This window comes from Athene noctua, chromosome 12 (assembly GCF_965140245.1).
Source record: "Athene noctua chromosome 12, bAthNoc1.hap1.1, whole genome shotgun sequence".
Lineage (NCBI taxonomy): Eukaryota > Metazoa > Chordata > Aves > Strigiformes > Strigidae > Athene > Athene noctua.
Genome location: NC_134048.1, coordinates 6,602,257 through 6,616,613, shown reverse-complemented (window position 1 = coordinate 6,616,613; position 14,357 = coordinate 6,602,257). Strand labels below are relative to the sequence as shown.

At 38.6% G+C, this 14,357-nt stretch overlaps 1 protein-coding gene across 2 annotated transcripts in view; it reads left to right on the top strand.

Annotated features, from left to right (window-relative positions):
• The first annotated feature begins 453 nt into the window (after positions 1-453).
• KCNIP1 (potassium voltage-gated channel interacting protein 1) overlaps positions 454-14,357 on the top strand; it is a 454,549-nt gene continuing 440,645 nt past the window's right edge. The window contains exon 1 of one of the 2 annotated variants that reach the window (XM_074916128.1): positions 454-578. In XM_074916128.1, the coding sequence (XP_074772229.1) occupies positions 519-578 (60 nt within the window). In that variant the 5' untranslated portion in view covers positions 454-518. Of the gene's footprint in view, positions 579-8,162; positions 8,262-14,357 lie in introns of those variants that run through there. The other variant, XM_074916124.1, reaches the window with a different exon arrangement.

Genomic DNA, 14,357 nt, shown 5'->3' with positions numbered 1-14,357 from the left:
TCATTGAAATCAGCTGGAAAAGAGCATCAAGAGAATGGTCTTCAAACAGCAGCCTCTTTTGTTTGCAGCTATCACCACCCTGTGAGTCCAAGCATTAATTGCTGCATTAGCAGTGCCCGGCGTGGCAGCCTGCAACGCCTGGGGAAGCAAATCTCTCCTCCTCCCCCTCCCCTGCCTGGCGGAGGTGTTGCCTGAGCTTAGCAACTTCCATCAGGGTATCGCGGCATGTGTGTGCAACCACAGCCGAGAGGCTGGAGGGGAGAGCTGCACCTTTAACAAAAAGGGGATGCACGTTTCTCTGCTGCGATCTCTCCTAGTAGCTTCAGGGAGATGAGCCTCAGTGCAGAGACTGGGGTTTAGTGTATGAGAGCAGAGTTTTGTGCGTTGCACAAACTGACATCTCAACTTTGTAAAGCACTTGCGACTTTTTTTTTTTTTTGGTTATTCCCGGACTTTGTAAGAAAGAAGAGCCTTTCTACCCGTTTGAACCATGAGTGGCTGTTCGAAGAGATGCAAGCATGGAATTGTCAAATTTGCCCAGACTATTTTTAAGCTCATCACAGGCACTCTCAGCAAAGGTAAGATAATACGTTTTAGTTCATACTGTTTTTCTGTGCTGTTAGCTTGTGAGGGGTTTTGTAGCCTTTGTGGAGGCTTGTGGTAGAGTTTATTATTGCCTCTTCAGAGGTGTGCTGCTTTAATTCTGGGAATTGGCTGCTCTGAAAGAAGTTGCTGTGTGCCGTGAAGATTGGAGCTATGCTGTAAAGCCTTATGTAATTGTTTCTAACTTCTGTAGTTTGTAACCTGTATTTGTCAATTTGCTATAGCTCGCGACTGTAGTGGACTATTTCCTTGTCTTTGGAGATGTGTCTCTGAAAACAATTGATGTGCAGCTTCAAAAATGTAAAGACTTCCTGCCAGTAATCAGTACTTCTCTGTGTTATTTTCTACTTCAGTGTTTCAGCTTGTTTAAAACATGTGTGTACCTTGGTTCAAAATCTAGGTCGCCGCTTATCGCACGCATTTGAGAACCTTTTGCTTATCTAAATGTAGCTTGTCACCTACACCTTGTGTGCCTTGCCATGTGCAGGTAGAACGGCACCAAAAATATTTATGCTGTCTTCTTCACTAAAAGCAATAAACAAAATAAATCTTTTATTCCTCTTTGTAAATCTAGTAGTTCCTGTGACGGTGCAGGTAAGTTGTTACTTTTTTTTTTTGGTACTTGTTTCATAATGATAGTCTCAGCACCACCTATGGCAGCCAATTAAACGTGTCTTCGTGATGTTTGCGAACTACTGACATTAGTAAACGAAGTTATGCTTGACTGCTGTTTGCCTGTTGAAATGTAGACAACGTTTAGGTGAGGGTCAGACTTCTCCAAGTTTTGTGTGTGAGTTTGGTTGGAGGGGGTGTGATTTTTGGAATTGGTAATATAGTTCAGATTAAATTAGCGGAGAGATTTGTAGTAAGGCCCAAGAGTCTCTGTGGTGATGCAGAGTTTCTTAAAATACAGTTTGAAGTTTTTCTTAATCTGTTAATAGTCAAGGAGCAAAAAAAGAAACATTTATTTTTCGGAGAAGTTCAGAATCTTTAGAGCTTTGTGACTGTGTTGGCTGGCTGAAGCACATGTGCTCCTGTATGAATTTTAATGTTGTTTCATAGGATAAACTAAACCAGGCTGAGGTGACTTTTAAAATAGCAAATGTGGAAGTGCCAAGATCTGTTAAGTGCAGCTTCCTTTTGTAGGAACTGGGGAAATTTATTCAATCTGTCTCTCGAGAAAAGAAATACAGTTCTGAGCTTTCTCATATTAACCTTATGGGCTTTCAAAAGAAATCTGCACGAGAAAAATGTCTGTTTCACATTAAGAATATGGGACGGGTTGGTTGTTTTTAAAATCCAAGACTTGTTTAAAATTGTACCTTCTTGCATTTAATTATTATTCTTTCATTTTTTCCCCTCGTCATCCATAGGCTGTCAAACACCAGCAGAGGAAAGATTAAAAATTTGTAAAAGTCTGTCACAGGAAAGAGCTGTCAAATGTTGGTTATAATTCATGATTAATGCCAAGAAGTCTCTTTAATATTAAAAACAAAAGAGAAATTCACAGAAGAAAATATAGTGAAAGAAGTTACTTATTATCGTGGTAGGGAAGAGAAAGTAGTGATAGGAGGCTCTTTGCAGGACCTTGTCCTCTACTGCCTGTCAGTATGGCTGGTCTATTTGGTGTACTTTGTGATTTTTTTCAGGATGTAATGGAATGGGGGGGTGTGTACTACTATATTTACAAGTAATCGACAATAAACTTTGTGCTGTTTGCTTGAGCTCCCTTTAAGACAGGGGAAGCCTGTGTTCTGGTAGTGTTTCCCCATGTGCTCGTCTAGAGCAGTTCATCTAATGGGGAGTTTTCAAGCAGATCTTGTGCCTCTTCTGCTCGCCTTGCCTTGACAAAGGGATACATCCACATTTGAGTCTGACCGTAGAACAGCACTATATGAAGAGCTAGAAATGAGAGTATAAATTGTCCAAGGCTTGCTCCCACCCCTTTCTTCTGAAAGGAGCCAGCATTATGCTATCATTGTCTTTTCGGCTAATGCAATGGTATTTTTACCTTCTTCTTTCTTATGGCAGTGTCTTATTTCATACTGCTTGGATTAGATAAGAGTGGCTTCCTAGGATTCAAAGAATTTAAAACTCCGATAAAGTGTTTTTTCCTACTCAGCTGCTTCTGTTTTGAACTTGGAAGTACCAGATTCAGGAAGGAATGAACCATGTGAATGAGTTTGTTTCTACATCATTACCTATGAAATTCATAATTAGAAAGAAAATTATTAGAAATCTTGCTCAGGAGTATTGAATTTAAAAAACCCCACAACAACAACAAAACATAAAAAACCAACAACAACAAAAAAAACAAGTGTTGAAGTTTGTACATTTATTTCAAATTTTATTGTTTAGTATTTCTTCTATGAAAGTTCTGCATGTAAAGCCAGGAAATAGAAATCTATTACAATCTGCTGTTGTATATCACTATTATTATGGGGCTTTTAATTTACACTATACACATGCTCTTGAATATTCAAGCGATATCCCCTGTGTTCTTCATGCCACTCCTGCCTCATTTCACCTTCATACTGTTTAATGGTTTTTTTTATTTTTACTTTAAACACTGTTTACAAGGAAAACCCTTTGTGAGGCACAAGATTCATTCTCTTCTTATGCTTTCAACTTCCTGAGGGTTATTGCAGTAGGAGATATTCCACAGCTCAATGAGATATAATCCTTAGCTGCGCTCTGTGGCTTCTGCTTGTATTAATAATAGCATTTTTCTTTCCCCTTGATTATTTACAATAACAAAATGAGACTGTCTGAGGTGCAGCTATAAAGTAATTTCTTTTGTGACAGGGTGTGATGAGACAACAGCCTCTCCCTGCAGTTGGCAGTGAGGGAACAGGCACACCCTGTACCACTAGTCACCACCCTGTTCGGTGTGTCCTCATTTAAATCTGCAGCCACAGCAAATCTATGAGGTTGTCAACCAAAAAGTTCAGAGCTGGTACCTCTCCAGAGCTGGACTAGCAAATTTTGCCAGTTCCCATCTTAATGCGTTCTTATTTGAAAACCTTACTAACAGAGCAGAGGTCTCTGGTGCTGTGTGGAAGAAGGCCTCTTCCCCCAAGAGCTTTGCATAGTGAGATGTATGCATTAAGGAACGCATGCCTGGAGAAGCATGGCCCTTTACAGCTGAGGGGATCAGAATAACTCCCTTATTTCCCTTCTTGGATTGGTTGGAGGTCTAGCACTTCCAGGGAGGAGTCCAGAAGAGGCTTTTGGAAGTGGGTCACTGTGGCGGTGGACAGTGCATGAGCAGCAGCACCTTCACCAACTTTGCCTTGAATGAGGGACGTGGGGGATGGGTTTTGTGTGAGGTTTGGGTGTTTCACATTACCTCTGCTGTGGTATGTGAAATGGTGGTTCATCCCCCCTGCCCTGGGAGCAAGTAGGGGTGGTAAGAAGGAGCTTGTTGGGCATTTCCCATTGAGTAGAATGATTAAACAAGCCTCTGTGTGAGTGTGAAGATAGTGCTAATGTCATTAAAAACCTAGTACAGGAGGGCCTTGCTGAGTGACAAAAAATGAAGCTGGAATGAGACCTCTTGGATTTCTATTAATGTGTTCTAATTATCAAAGCAAGAAAAGCAAGATTATTTTAGGGACCAACTCCTTCAAAACATTCTTTTGCAAAGGCAGATAAGCTTCTGCAAATTAACTACCCTTTCACCTTTGTTCCTGAGCTGCCTCTCTTTTCATTGTGCTATTAAAATGCTTGCCAAAGGCTCTCATTTCTGTTTTCTTGCTTCTCCATCTCTGTTCTGCAATGCAATTCATCTGGAACTGGTAATTTGTCCACTTTTCATAGTTTTAATTGCCTAATTATCTGTTCCACTGCAGTGATAAAGTCTTCAAACATCTTGCTCTCCACCAGCATGAAAGAAAAGTATTTGGAGTGTTTTACAGCAGTGTGGTCTGTTTTGCTGCTGCTTTGTGAATCCAAATTACAGCTACTCTTCTGAGATGTTTTGTGAGATGGTAAGGAAAGTGCATGGTCCCTTTTAGTCACACACAGGCTCTGTCTCCTCTGAGTGGAATTTAGTCCTGTTCCTTCAGAGCATACTAGCACTTCATTAGGTTTGTCTTCATGACTCCAGGCTCTGAAAATGCAAGGGTAGGGTGAATGTTGCTAAAGGCCCTAAAGACACAGGAAGGTTCTTTGCAGTTGTTCAAGTGATGCCAGGGTTCCTGCACCTGTGTGATGTGTAAAAAGGTATTTTGATTCTCCTGCTGCTGTGTAGCTCACCTTTGAATTCTTGCTACTGTTTTCAAATTAGAGAAGCTCTGATTCAGAGGGCTCTGGTAAAAGCTCTTACGTGTTGGTTCTCTCTTTATAAAACTTCTCTGAGTTTTTAAAATGTTCTTTAATAGGGAATGTGGTTATAGAAGTCAGATGACTAACATGCTTTTACAGAGTGGGGTTAGAGCTTGTCCATGTTTTCCAAATGGTCCTGAAAAGAAAGTGAGAGTTTCTTGTACATAAAGTGCTGGTGTAGAGCCCCAGTTGGAGAGGGGCTGCCACTGTAAGGGCAGAATAACTGTCTTCACTGTGCATCTTGGGAGAAGCGTCCACAGCTACTGAAGCACTTCACAGTACAGTACTGCTCCTAACTCTACCCAGTGAAGCTCTTCAATTTCACTGCATGGCTAGTAGGAACTCTTGCACCATGTGTCTGTGGGTTTTGTTTTGCTTTTTAAAAACCCAGCATATCTAGTTACATTTTCTCCATACTGATGAATCTTTGAGCCGCTAAGCAAAATATACCTCTGTTTGGCATGTTACACATGTTCGTATGTCTATGAAAAAATAACTGCCAATAAATCTATCTTTTCTGCAGAGCCTGTACTACTTGAGTAGTCTGAATACACGTACATGCATTGCATTTTTGTCTTTTACCAGGTGCAAGATGGATTTTTAAGAACAGAGTCAGAGGAAGTGGTAATACTCTAGTCTTCATTTTAAAATTCATGATAAACCTCTGCTTCTGGAAACTAATATCTCTGCAAACACATGGCTGCATGTGTGCTAGAAATTTATTAAGAACCTAATTGTTTGCATTGGTGTAGCCCCAAAAGATAAATAAACAAGAAAATATTTCCTTATCCTCTGGGAAACTATTCAGAGAAGGTTTTATTTTAATGGTATTTTGTAATAAGTATGTGTGTATGTCGTGTCTGATAGCCAGAAATATTGTGGAATCTTGAGTGTAGTTAAGAAGCCATATCAGTGGGCAAAGCAGGTTCTCTTCTGGCATCCAAACAAATAATATTAGGTATAAAACCTGTGCTATTTCTAACAGCTGTGATATTTCTACTCTGAATGTGTTTGAAAAATACAAGGCATAGCAGTGTAACTATCCAGGGTTGGTATTCAGAACTATAGTAATGCACAGTTTTATCTAGAGAAAATATGCATAGAGTTTTGAGGTGGGTTTTTTTTGCATAATGATAGATTAATCTGCAGATATTCTAGTAAAAACCAATTAAAAAACCCCAAAGTAATCATGTTAGATTCTATCGCATTGGAATAATTTCGGAAAATTTGGTATTGAGTGGGGGGATTTCTTTCTTGGTTCTTTTTGGTGGCTCCCCCCCCCCCCCCTTTTTTTTCTTTTACTAACCAGTGGGCTAGACAAGAAATACGCTGTGGGGGAATGGACTAGGGCATTTATATCCATGCTGTAGCTACATTAATATGCTAATTTGCCACATAGGTTTTGTCATTTAAAGCAGTGCAAAATGAATGTGCCACAGTATATTTTGACCTAATGGACCCTATTACTATCCACCTAATGAATGGATTTAAGTGTAAATGGATAACTTTTGAAGATGGCTCAACATAAGCAGATAGTAGCATGTATTAAATCACCCTAAAATTAGCTTAAATTAGAAGTGTAATTTTAAGTTGTAGTTTTATCTCCAATGGCAAAATACTGAATGGTGATGATAAGGTAACTCTTGTCTGTCTCTTTTATGTGCACAAACTAGTTTTGAGCTGCAAGTCAGCTCTGTTTTGGGATATATTCTGTATGTATTTGTGAGTTATTCCTGGTCTGTAGAGTGTTTTTAAATGTTGATCACCTTGGTGCTAGCAACAGATTGTGCAGTGGTGTTTCTCTTCCATGCTGGGTGCCTGGAAAAGCTAACTGGCTTCCTGAGCAGGAATCCCATTGCTAGGGATGCAAATGAAATTATGTCGTGACTTTTCTTTATGATGGTACTTGTTGGATTCCTGTTCTTGGACCTTTGTTTTTGTTGTTTTAGTATGATTAGTAAAGCTTATAAATGGTAATGTAATGCAAAGCAGGCATGGGAATGTTTTAACTATGGCAGCATTTAAGCTTGTGGTGTAATTGGAATGAATATTCATGGACAACTTCTTCCACGATTGCACAGCTTTACTAAAAACCAGTAGCATGCATATATAATTTGACTTTCACTTCTCAGTTGGCTTTAACATCTAATTTCATTCTTTGTAATGACTGTTTCACAACATTTGGCTTGCAGGGCACGTGGGTGGAGTACATTTAACGCTGATAACTAGAAGTAAAGTAGTCTGAGGTTTAAAATAAGACTGATTAATGCTTTCTTTTATAAATGGGAGACCTGGTGCAGTAGCCTCACATTAGACAGTGAGAGAGAAATAGCTACCACAGGCTTGATGAGGTGCTCATCTTGTAAAGCCAAAATAGTTTTGAGAGTGTAAAAATAAAACCTTGTTATATAACTTACGTATGTAATCTAACAAAAGTTAATACAGTTTAAATATATTCCAATCTGAAAATTGTCCCTCGATTTAAAAATCTAGTAAAGAACAAGTGTTTAACTTGCCTGTCTTTGAAATTTTGAGTGGCATCTTCAACTTTTATGTGAACTTGACTTTCAGATGTGTAATACTGGCATGATGTTTTTCCTGATGCTTTCTTTATGTTGTATGATATGATGGTGTTTTGCTATTTGTTAATTCTTATAGCTAGAAGTTCAGATGTTTGTTTCTGTATTATTTCAGCAAAAATCATGTAAAGTGGGTAATGGAAGATGTAATGAGCAAATGCATCCACTGTGGAGGAAATACAGTGTGTTTGACTTGGGGGAACAGCAACCATCTTATACTGAAATGGCTTTTTGAACTTGAGCTATGAAGCATGTAGAAGGTTAAATCTACAGAGAGAAGTAGATGATGAGGAGGCTCTCAAACTCTTAATTTGTCTGCTTCCTTCATATTCTAGCTATGAATAGATGTGCCAAAGCTGCTGGTAAGTGTGAGGAATATCATGTGAACTCCAAACGAAGATTCTTGGTGCCCTAGTTCAAATCTGTATCCCAGAAAGTTTTTCCCACTTCAACAGCCAAAGTCATCTATGGAATTAGACCAGGTAGAGGTGACCATGTTTTAGGGCTTTGGGTGGAGCTGTTCTGCTGACGCTGCTCCAGTTTATAGAGATCATTATATCGCAGTGGTGCAGATCTGGAACACATGTGACATGCACGATGTGAGACTGCTCTGCCTTTCTCTGCCCCCCTTACAGCCTTCCTGCTAATGTGGCTGGGCTGTTTTCCTCTTCTTTATGGGCCTCTGACTATAACACTTCTAAAATATCCACTGGATGACTGGGTGCGGGGTGACTAGCAGGAGCTGACTTCAAGGTAAGGATCAAGAGAAGTGCATTACTTATTTATCTTTGGGGATCCAGCTTTACTTGCATAGAAACTCACCTGAAAGTGATGTAAGTAATGCAGTACTTTGCCTAGCTTAAAGTATTCTGATATTTTCAGACCTTGCAATGAAGCTGTTGGTCTTCATCAAACAAATATGGTTTAAAAAATGTCTTTGACTGTATTTCCATATGATTTGCTGTTGAGGGTAACATGTTCTGGGTTTTTTGGTGTTCACCCTCATAGTTTTGGTATAAATGCCCTTTATTTTTTATATATTGTCATATCTGTGGATTTTATTACCAAAATGTTGTATGATTCAAGTGAATGTGTTGCATAATGCTTTGTGATTAAGGCAACAATTCACAACAGTATCACATACATTATCCTGTCTAAATTAGAAGTGTGTGTTTGGCTACAAATGAAATTAATAATAGGCACCTGGGAAAAACACTACTGTGAATATCATTCTCTGAAGGTTATTGTATGTTCAGTTGTTAAAGATGATAAAGGAGGGTGATGGGGGGGGGGGGGGGGGGGCGGGGAGTATTCCAGTGAAATAAGTGCATCTACTCTGTGTTTTTTCACTCTTCCCTTTAGTTCACAAATAGACAGCAGTTTTCATGATTTGTATGAAATGCTCGTGGAGCTTAGAAAAGAGTGCTGTGAGGGTACTGTGATCTTGTGTCTGGTATCAATCAGGTGTCCTCTAGGGAAGTGCAGGAGAACCTTGTAAGCTTTGTCTTTAGCCAGCAAATTCCCATTTTCTTAATTCCCAGTGTTAACATGTGATGTGGGGAATTGGAGGAGAAAAATAGTACATTAAAATCATAAGATCTGAATACGTTATCTGTTGAAATATGCACACTCTAACATAACTATTCACAGTTGCTATTACCTAGCATTTTGAGTTTCTGGTTTAGTGATAATAAATTAAGTAAATGATAAACACAATAGATCATCTGTCTTTCAAAGAATAATGCAATCAGACATAGTAATTCTTGGAGAGGAACAGTCTGGGTTTTGCCTTTTGCATTCACAACTCCTTGTGGTTACCCATGAAAAAGCATTATTACTACTTCACAGTAAAGCTAGTGATGATTTTCTTCATTGGCCTCTAATAGTCCATCAACATTCCAGCAGTTGCATGGAGTTCCTGGAATAAATGGAATAAAATGCGAGAGATTTTTATCATTTACATTTTGGTAGGGCGAAGCACATTAGAGAGGAATAAGCCTGAGATGTTCTACATCAAAATGCTTAGCCTAATACTATAAAATATGGCTCTTGTCACACCACCCTGAAGTACTAAAACTGCGGCGGACTTGATAAAAATTGAATGAGAACCATCTGGATTCAGTCTAAGAGGAGGCCAACAAAAACGAAAAACACGTTTCCAAATATAAAACAAGGGAGGGAGCTAAGTAAGCTGGAAGCTGACAGAGGCATACAAAGTGAAGTAGACTTCCAAGTTTCCTGCGTAAAGTCTGTTTACCATGCTGGTTTGATTTATTTTGGTTTTTTTAGTCTCATACCTGTCACATCCCATGCGTATGTGGAGTAGCAGTTCTTTTGGTTATGTGTTTTAGGGAAACTCATAAATATCAGCCAGTTTTTGGCTTGGCTCAGAAAACGTTTGCAAGCTCCCAAATTGTTGAATTGTGTGTTTATGTTGATGCCCTGAAAGGAGTTTTATCACTTGTTTCATGAGAAGCAATTTGAGATTTAATGAATAAAAGCATTGTAGAAACATAATCCATACTACAGATGTGGTAACTCAGAATGCTGCAGTGATTGTTACTGGCAGCATGGTGGGCTGTGATAACTAGGGTCCTCTCCCTTTCCAAAAGGTCTCTCACATGCAGTCGTAGTGATGCTAATCACTCCTTCACAGAAACCGAAAGAAGTGCTGTTTGCATCAAGGGCTGGCATTTGAATTTATCGTGCTGTGCCCTGTATTCATCTTAGAAATAACACTGCTTGTGAGATTTCTGCTTTCTCATAAATATAGTAAAACAGGAGAAGCATCTGCATTGTGAACATTACTTCTGCAGAATCAGCATTACAAGCTGAACATATTTGCAGTATTTCATGGAGAGGTAAAACATCAAGACCACAGACTGTCTTGTGAAGGCAGCTGTGATAAACAAGCTGTGCATTTGTCTTTACAAGAGGAAGAAATGGCAAAATTTCTTTGACAATCTACAGTATGCAAATAAACTTTATAAAAGCAAGAAAAAGGGAACGCAGAGCTAAGATTACTTTTAATGATCTCTGGGGTTTTTGGGGAAGTTGGGGGAGAGGGGAATTAAGCTTTAAATGCTTATTAAATATTATTGTTTCTAACTGTCACGAAGCTAACAGCACAAGCAAGAAAATGTTCTTTAAACCAAGATTTGCTTCAGATGGAGTACAGCAAATCAGACAGTAATAAGTGATGTGGATATGATAATGTAGATCTGTAGGAAGTAATTCTGCGTATCAAGGATGGGGTGTGGAGGGCTGGAGCTGTCTCAAAGCTCTTGTCTATCGTTTTGTCAGAGACACCCAGTGTGCTGCCAGTCTTATGGAGCCTAATTTAGCGTTTTCTAAATGCTTTTGTGCAAATTTGTTTTTGTTTATCTTCAGACTTACATGGCTCTGCTGTGCGCTGAGTTTGTGACAGAAGTAGGTGTGTATATTGTAGGTATAGAAATGGAGATGCAATATATGCAAGGAAGGGGTGGGAGGCAGAGTGAAATTGATGTCTTCTGTTATGATCTGGTCTGGATTTTCCAGAGTTTATCATCTGCAGGTTGGATAACGTCAGGTAACAGAAGAAACAACCTGTTGTTTTGTAGTAATCTTCACTTGCAAGCATGAGGCTCTGGATCGGCTTCTATAGGACAAAATCTTAAGCAAAAGTTCTTCTTGTGGTTTCTATTAGTCTGTTTATGGATGATATACCAGAAGTGCCTTGACAGGCATAAAACTGTAAAGGTTATTTGAGACCATTCATTTCAGGATTTGCTTATTTTGACACTGACTTTCTAAACCCTGTATAATTTTACAAGTTAGGGGGTAAATCCATTTACAAAGAATCAGAAACAGAAGAAAAATTATTTTATGAAATTATGCAGAAATACTTGCTTTGCATTTAATGACTCAGTACCTGGGACAGAAGTATGATCTATGGCAACTACAGTAAGCCACAGCCCGCATATCACTCAAATTATAACCAATTTTCAGGATAAGTTTTTTGACCAATTTGTCTTAAAATCTATAGTGAGCTGTACTGCTCAGGACCTCTGTGTGAGAATTTGACTCTTTTCTTCATGACTGACTTAGCAGCCAACTCATCCTGTAAGTGAGCTTACCTTCAGAGGAATTAGTCTAACAATGACTTTGACATGCAGTGTGTCTTTCCTGTGGTTTTGATCTGCTAAGAGAAATGCTCTGTGTACTTGCAATGGTTACATAAATAATAAATACCTGTGAGAAATTCTGTAAAATGACTGGTCAGTAGCTATAGAAACAAGCCTAGTGGCAAAGACTGGTGTTTCTAGCATGCTTACAGTACCTCCTTCAACCCAGCTAAAACCAGCCTTTAGCTAGGTGAAGACTATTTATGTTCTTATAAAAATAATTTATCTGAGAATGACCTAAGTTAATAGTTTTCTGTGCAAGTGGTGGCTTGTTGGTAATTATGAAGTTATTCTTGGGCTATGTGTCCTTCAACAGCTGCACTTAAAGCTGGATGATACTGCATTATGAAGTCTGTTCCAGCAACGAACAACTGATGTTATGGATCCATAGACATGCAGATGCTTAATGGAGATTCAGTTTTCTTCTGTTTGGGAGCAACACAAGTATTGGAGCATTGATCTGTCAGGTGACGGGCTCTACATTAAAAAACTGTGGTCCAACATTCAGCACACTTGAAGTGGTATGATTCTGTACCGTGTTTCAAGATTGGACCTTTTTTTTAATTTCTGTATTTGAGGTCCTGCTAGAAAAGAAACACTACCCTTGGCAAAATTAACTTGCCATTTCCAGGTGGAGAGGTTTTGTGATTGCTATCCTAGGAAAAGAATAATATGCTTGATAAGTGTATATATATTTCCCTAGTACAAGAATCTTGGGTTCACATTTGAAAAGAGCAGTGTAATTTCTCTAAGCTTTCATCCTTTGAAGGTATTTTAATATCTTTTGTCCACTGTTGTAGGTCATAAGGGATAGATGTCAGGCAGTGTTTGAAAACTGGTCTCTCTTTAGGTAAATAATTTCATATGTGTACACTGCAAAGCATTTCTTAAAGGTTTTATTTTAGGAAGAGAAGGAGTAAGATATTTCAGAGGAGTTTCTAGGTTATTTTGAATATGATTCTGGTTTGTTCAATCTTCTGTTTGACTCAAATTTCTGACCCTCTCCGTGTAGAGTTATATAAAGTAGATTTAAAACATGTACACACATTTTCATGGTAACATGGAAATAATTAGTGAACTTCATGCCACATAAAGAATCTAGTGAATGCTATCACTGAAGAAATAAAACTCTAGCATTGTGTTTCAAAACCTGATATATTCTCTAAGAGTTGTTTCATGCAGCTGTCTGAAGTACAGTATTTCCTAAGATGAAATAAACCAGTGAATTGCACTTTTAAAAATAATAAAACTCAAGCAAATTGTGATAAATTCTTGACCATTTGGATTAGTTTAAATATACCAAATTAGCTAAAAATAGTCCCAGAAGCCTAGTGAGGAGCTGCAGAAGAGGATGCAATGAGCAGTGTTCATGATGGGCAAGACATTCTTTATAGGTAGGTAAAGCCTTTGTTCTCTAGTTTGAATAGAAAAAAAATTATGGTACACGTCAAGAAACACTGTGAATATTAGTGTGGGTAGAAGGCCTGTAAGTGCTTTATTAATTAACAAACTCATAAACAGGCTTTACCCTTTAAGAAATGAATGTGGAAGAGTTTGGCATGTGGTTCTCCTAGCAGCTGTGCAAAATGAACTCTAGATTAAAGCAGGAGGTACCCAGTTCATGGACATGGAGGAAATCTGAAGAACAGCACACAGAAAATGTTCTTGCTGAGCAAAAAGGTTTTCAGGTATTGGATTCCTGTCCTTGCTAGTGAGCTTGACCAGTGCTGCTTTCAAGGGCCACATCTGGCAGAGATTGAGGGTTTAGTCAAATCTCTATACTTTCTAGCCAGGATACATTAAGCTGTACCAGGTGAAGTGGCCGGAAGTGTCTGATTGCCTGCCACTTATGGCTGTTTTCTGATTTTTGCAGTAAATCCTGTGTTGCTGTAAACTGAAATGTTTCCTTCCAGTGTGCTGAAGTACTTAACTGTACCTTTTCCATATGTTACCCATTTTCACCTATTTCTCCTCCAGTTGTTGATCTAAAATTTAGCCACATTCTACCCTTTATCAGTTTACTGACAGGATTAAACTAAAACCTGAGAAATGGCCCAGGAAAAGAAAAAAAGGCATTTGTTTCCCTCCTTGCATAATGCAAAAATGGTGACTTCCTCAACTTGTGTCAAATGGTCCTTCCTAGGTTAAAGCTAAGATTAAATATGTTAGTTCTGAAAGCAAATGCCATAAACTATGATAAAAATAATTACACTCTGGCTGTTCTTCCATTTTGAGCACCCTTTTCATCCCAGAGGTTCTCAGTGGTCAAAAGAGTTAAGGAAAAAAACACGAGAACGTCTGTTTCCAAAGTGGTGTATCCCGTCTAAAAGCACTTACTTTCCAGGGTTCCACCCTCTTTAAGGTGGAACATCCCTTGTTTTTAGACAGTCTAGTTCCTTATATATTTATCATACTTTGTAACTCCACCACAATTCATTAACTATGTACAGTTTGCATAAATAAGCATCATGTCTGTGTACTGAACTGGAGGGGTCCGGTTATCTTCTTGCATCAGACCTACTGTTCACTCCTTAGAGTCTGACTTGGAAGTCACTTGAGAACCAGAAAATCAGTATAAAGTGAATTTCTGAAGGAGGTTGTGTGACATCTGGTTGTCTTCCTACTAATGATTTTATTTCTGTAAGTATTTGTATTTTTAGCTTAATTCTTAAACTTTTCTTTA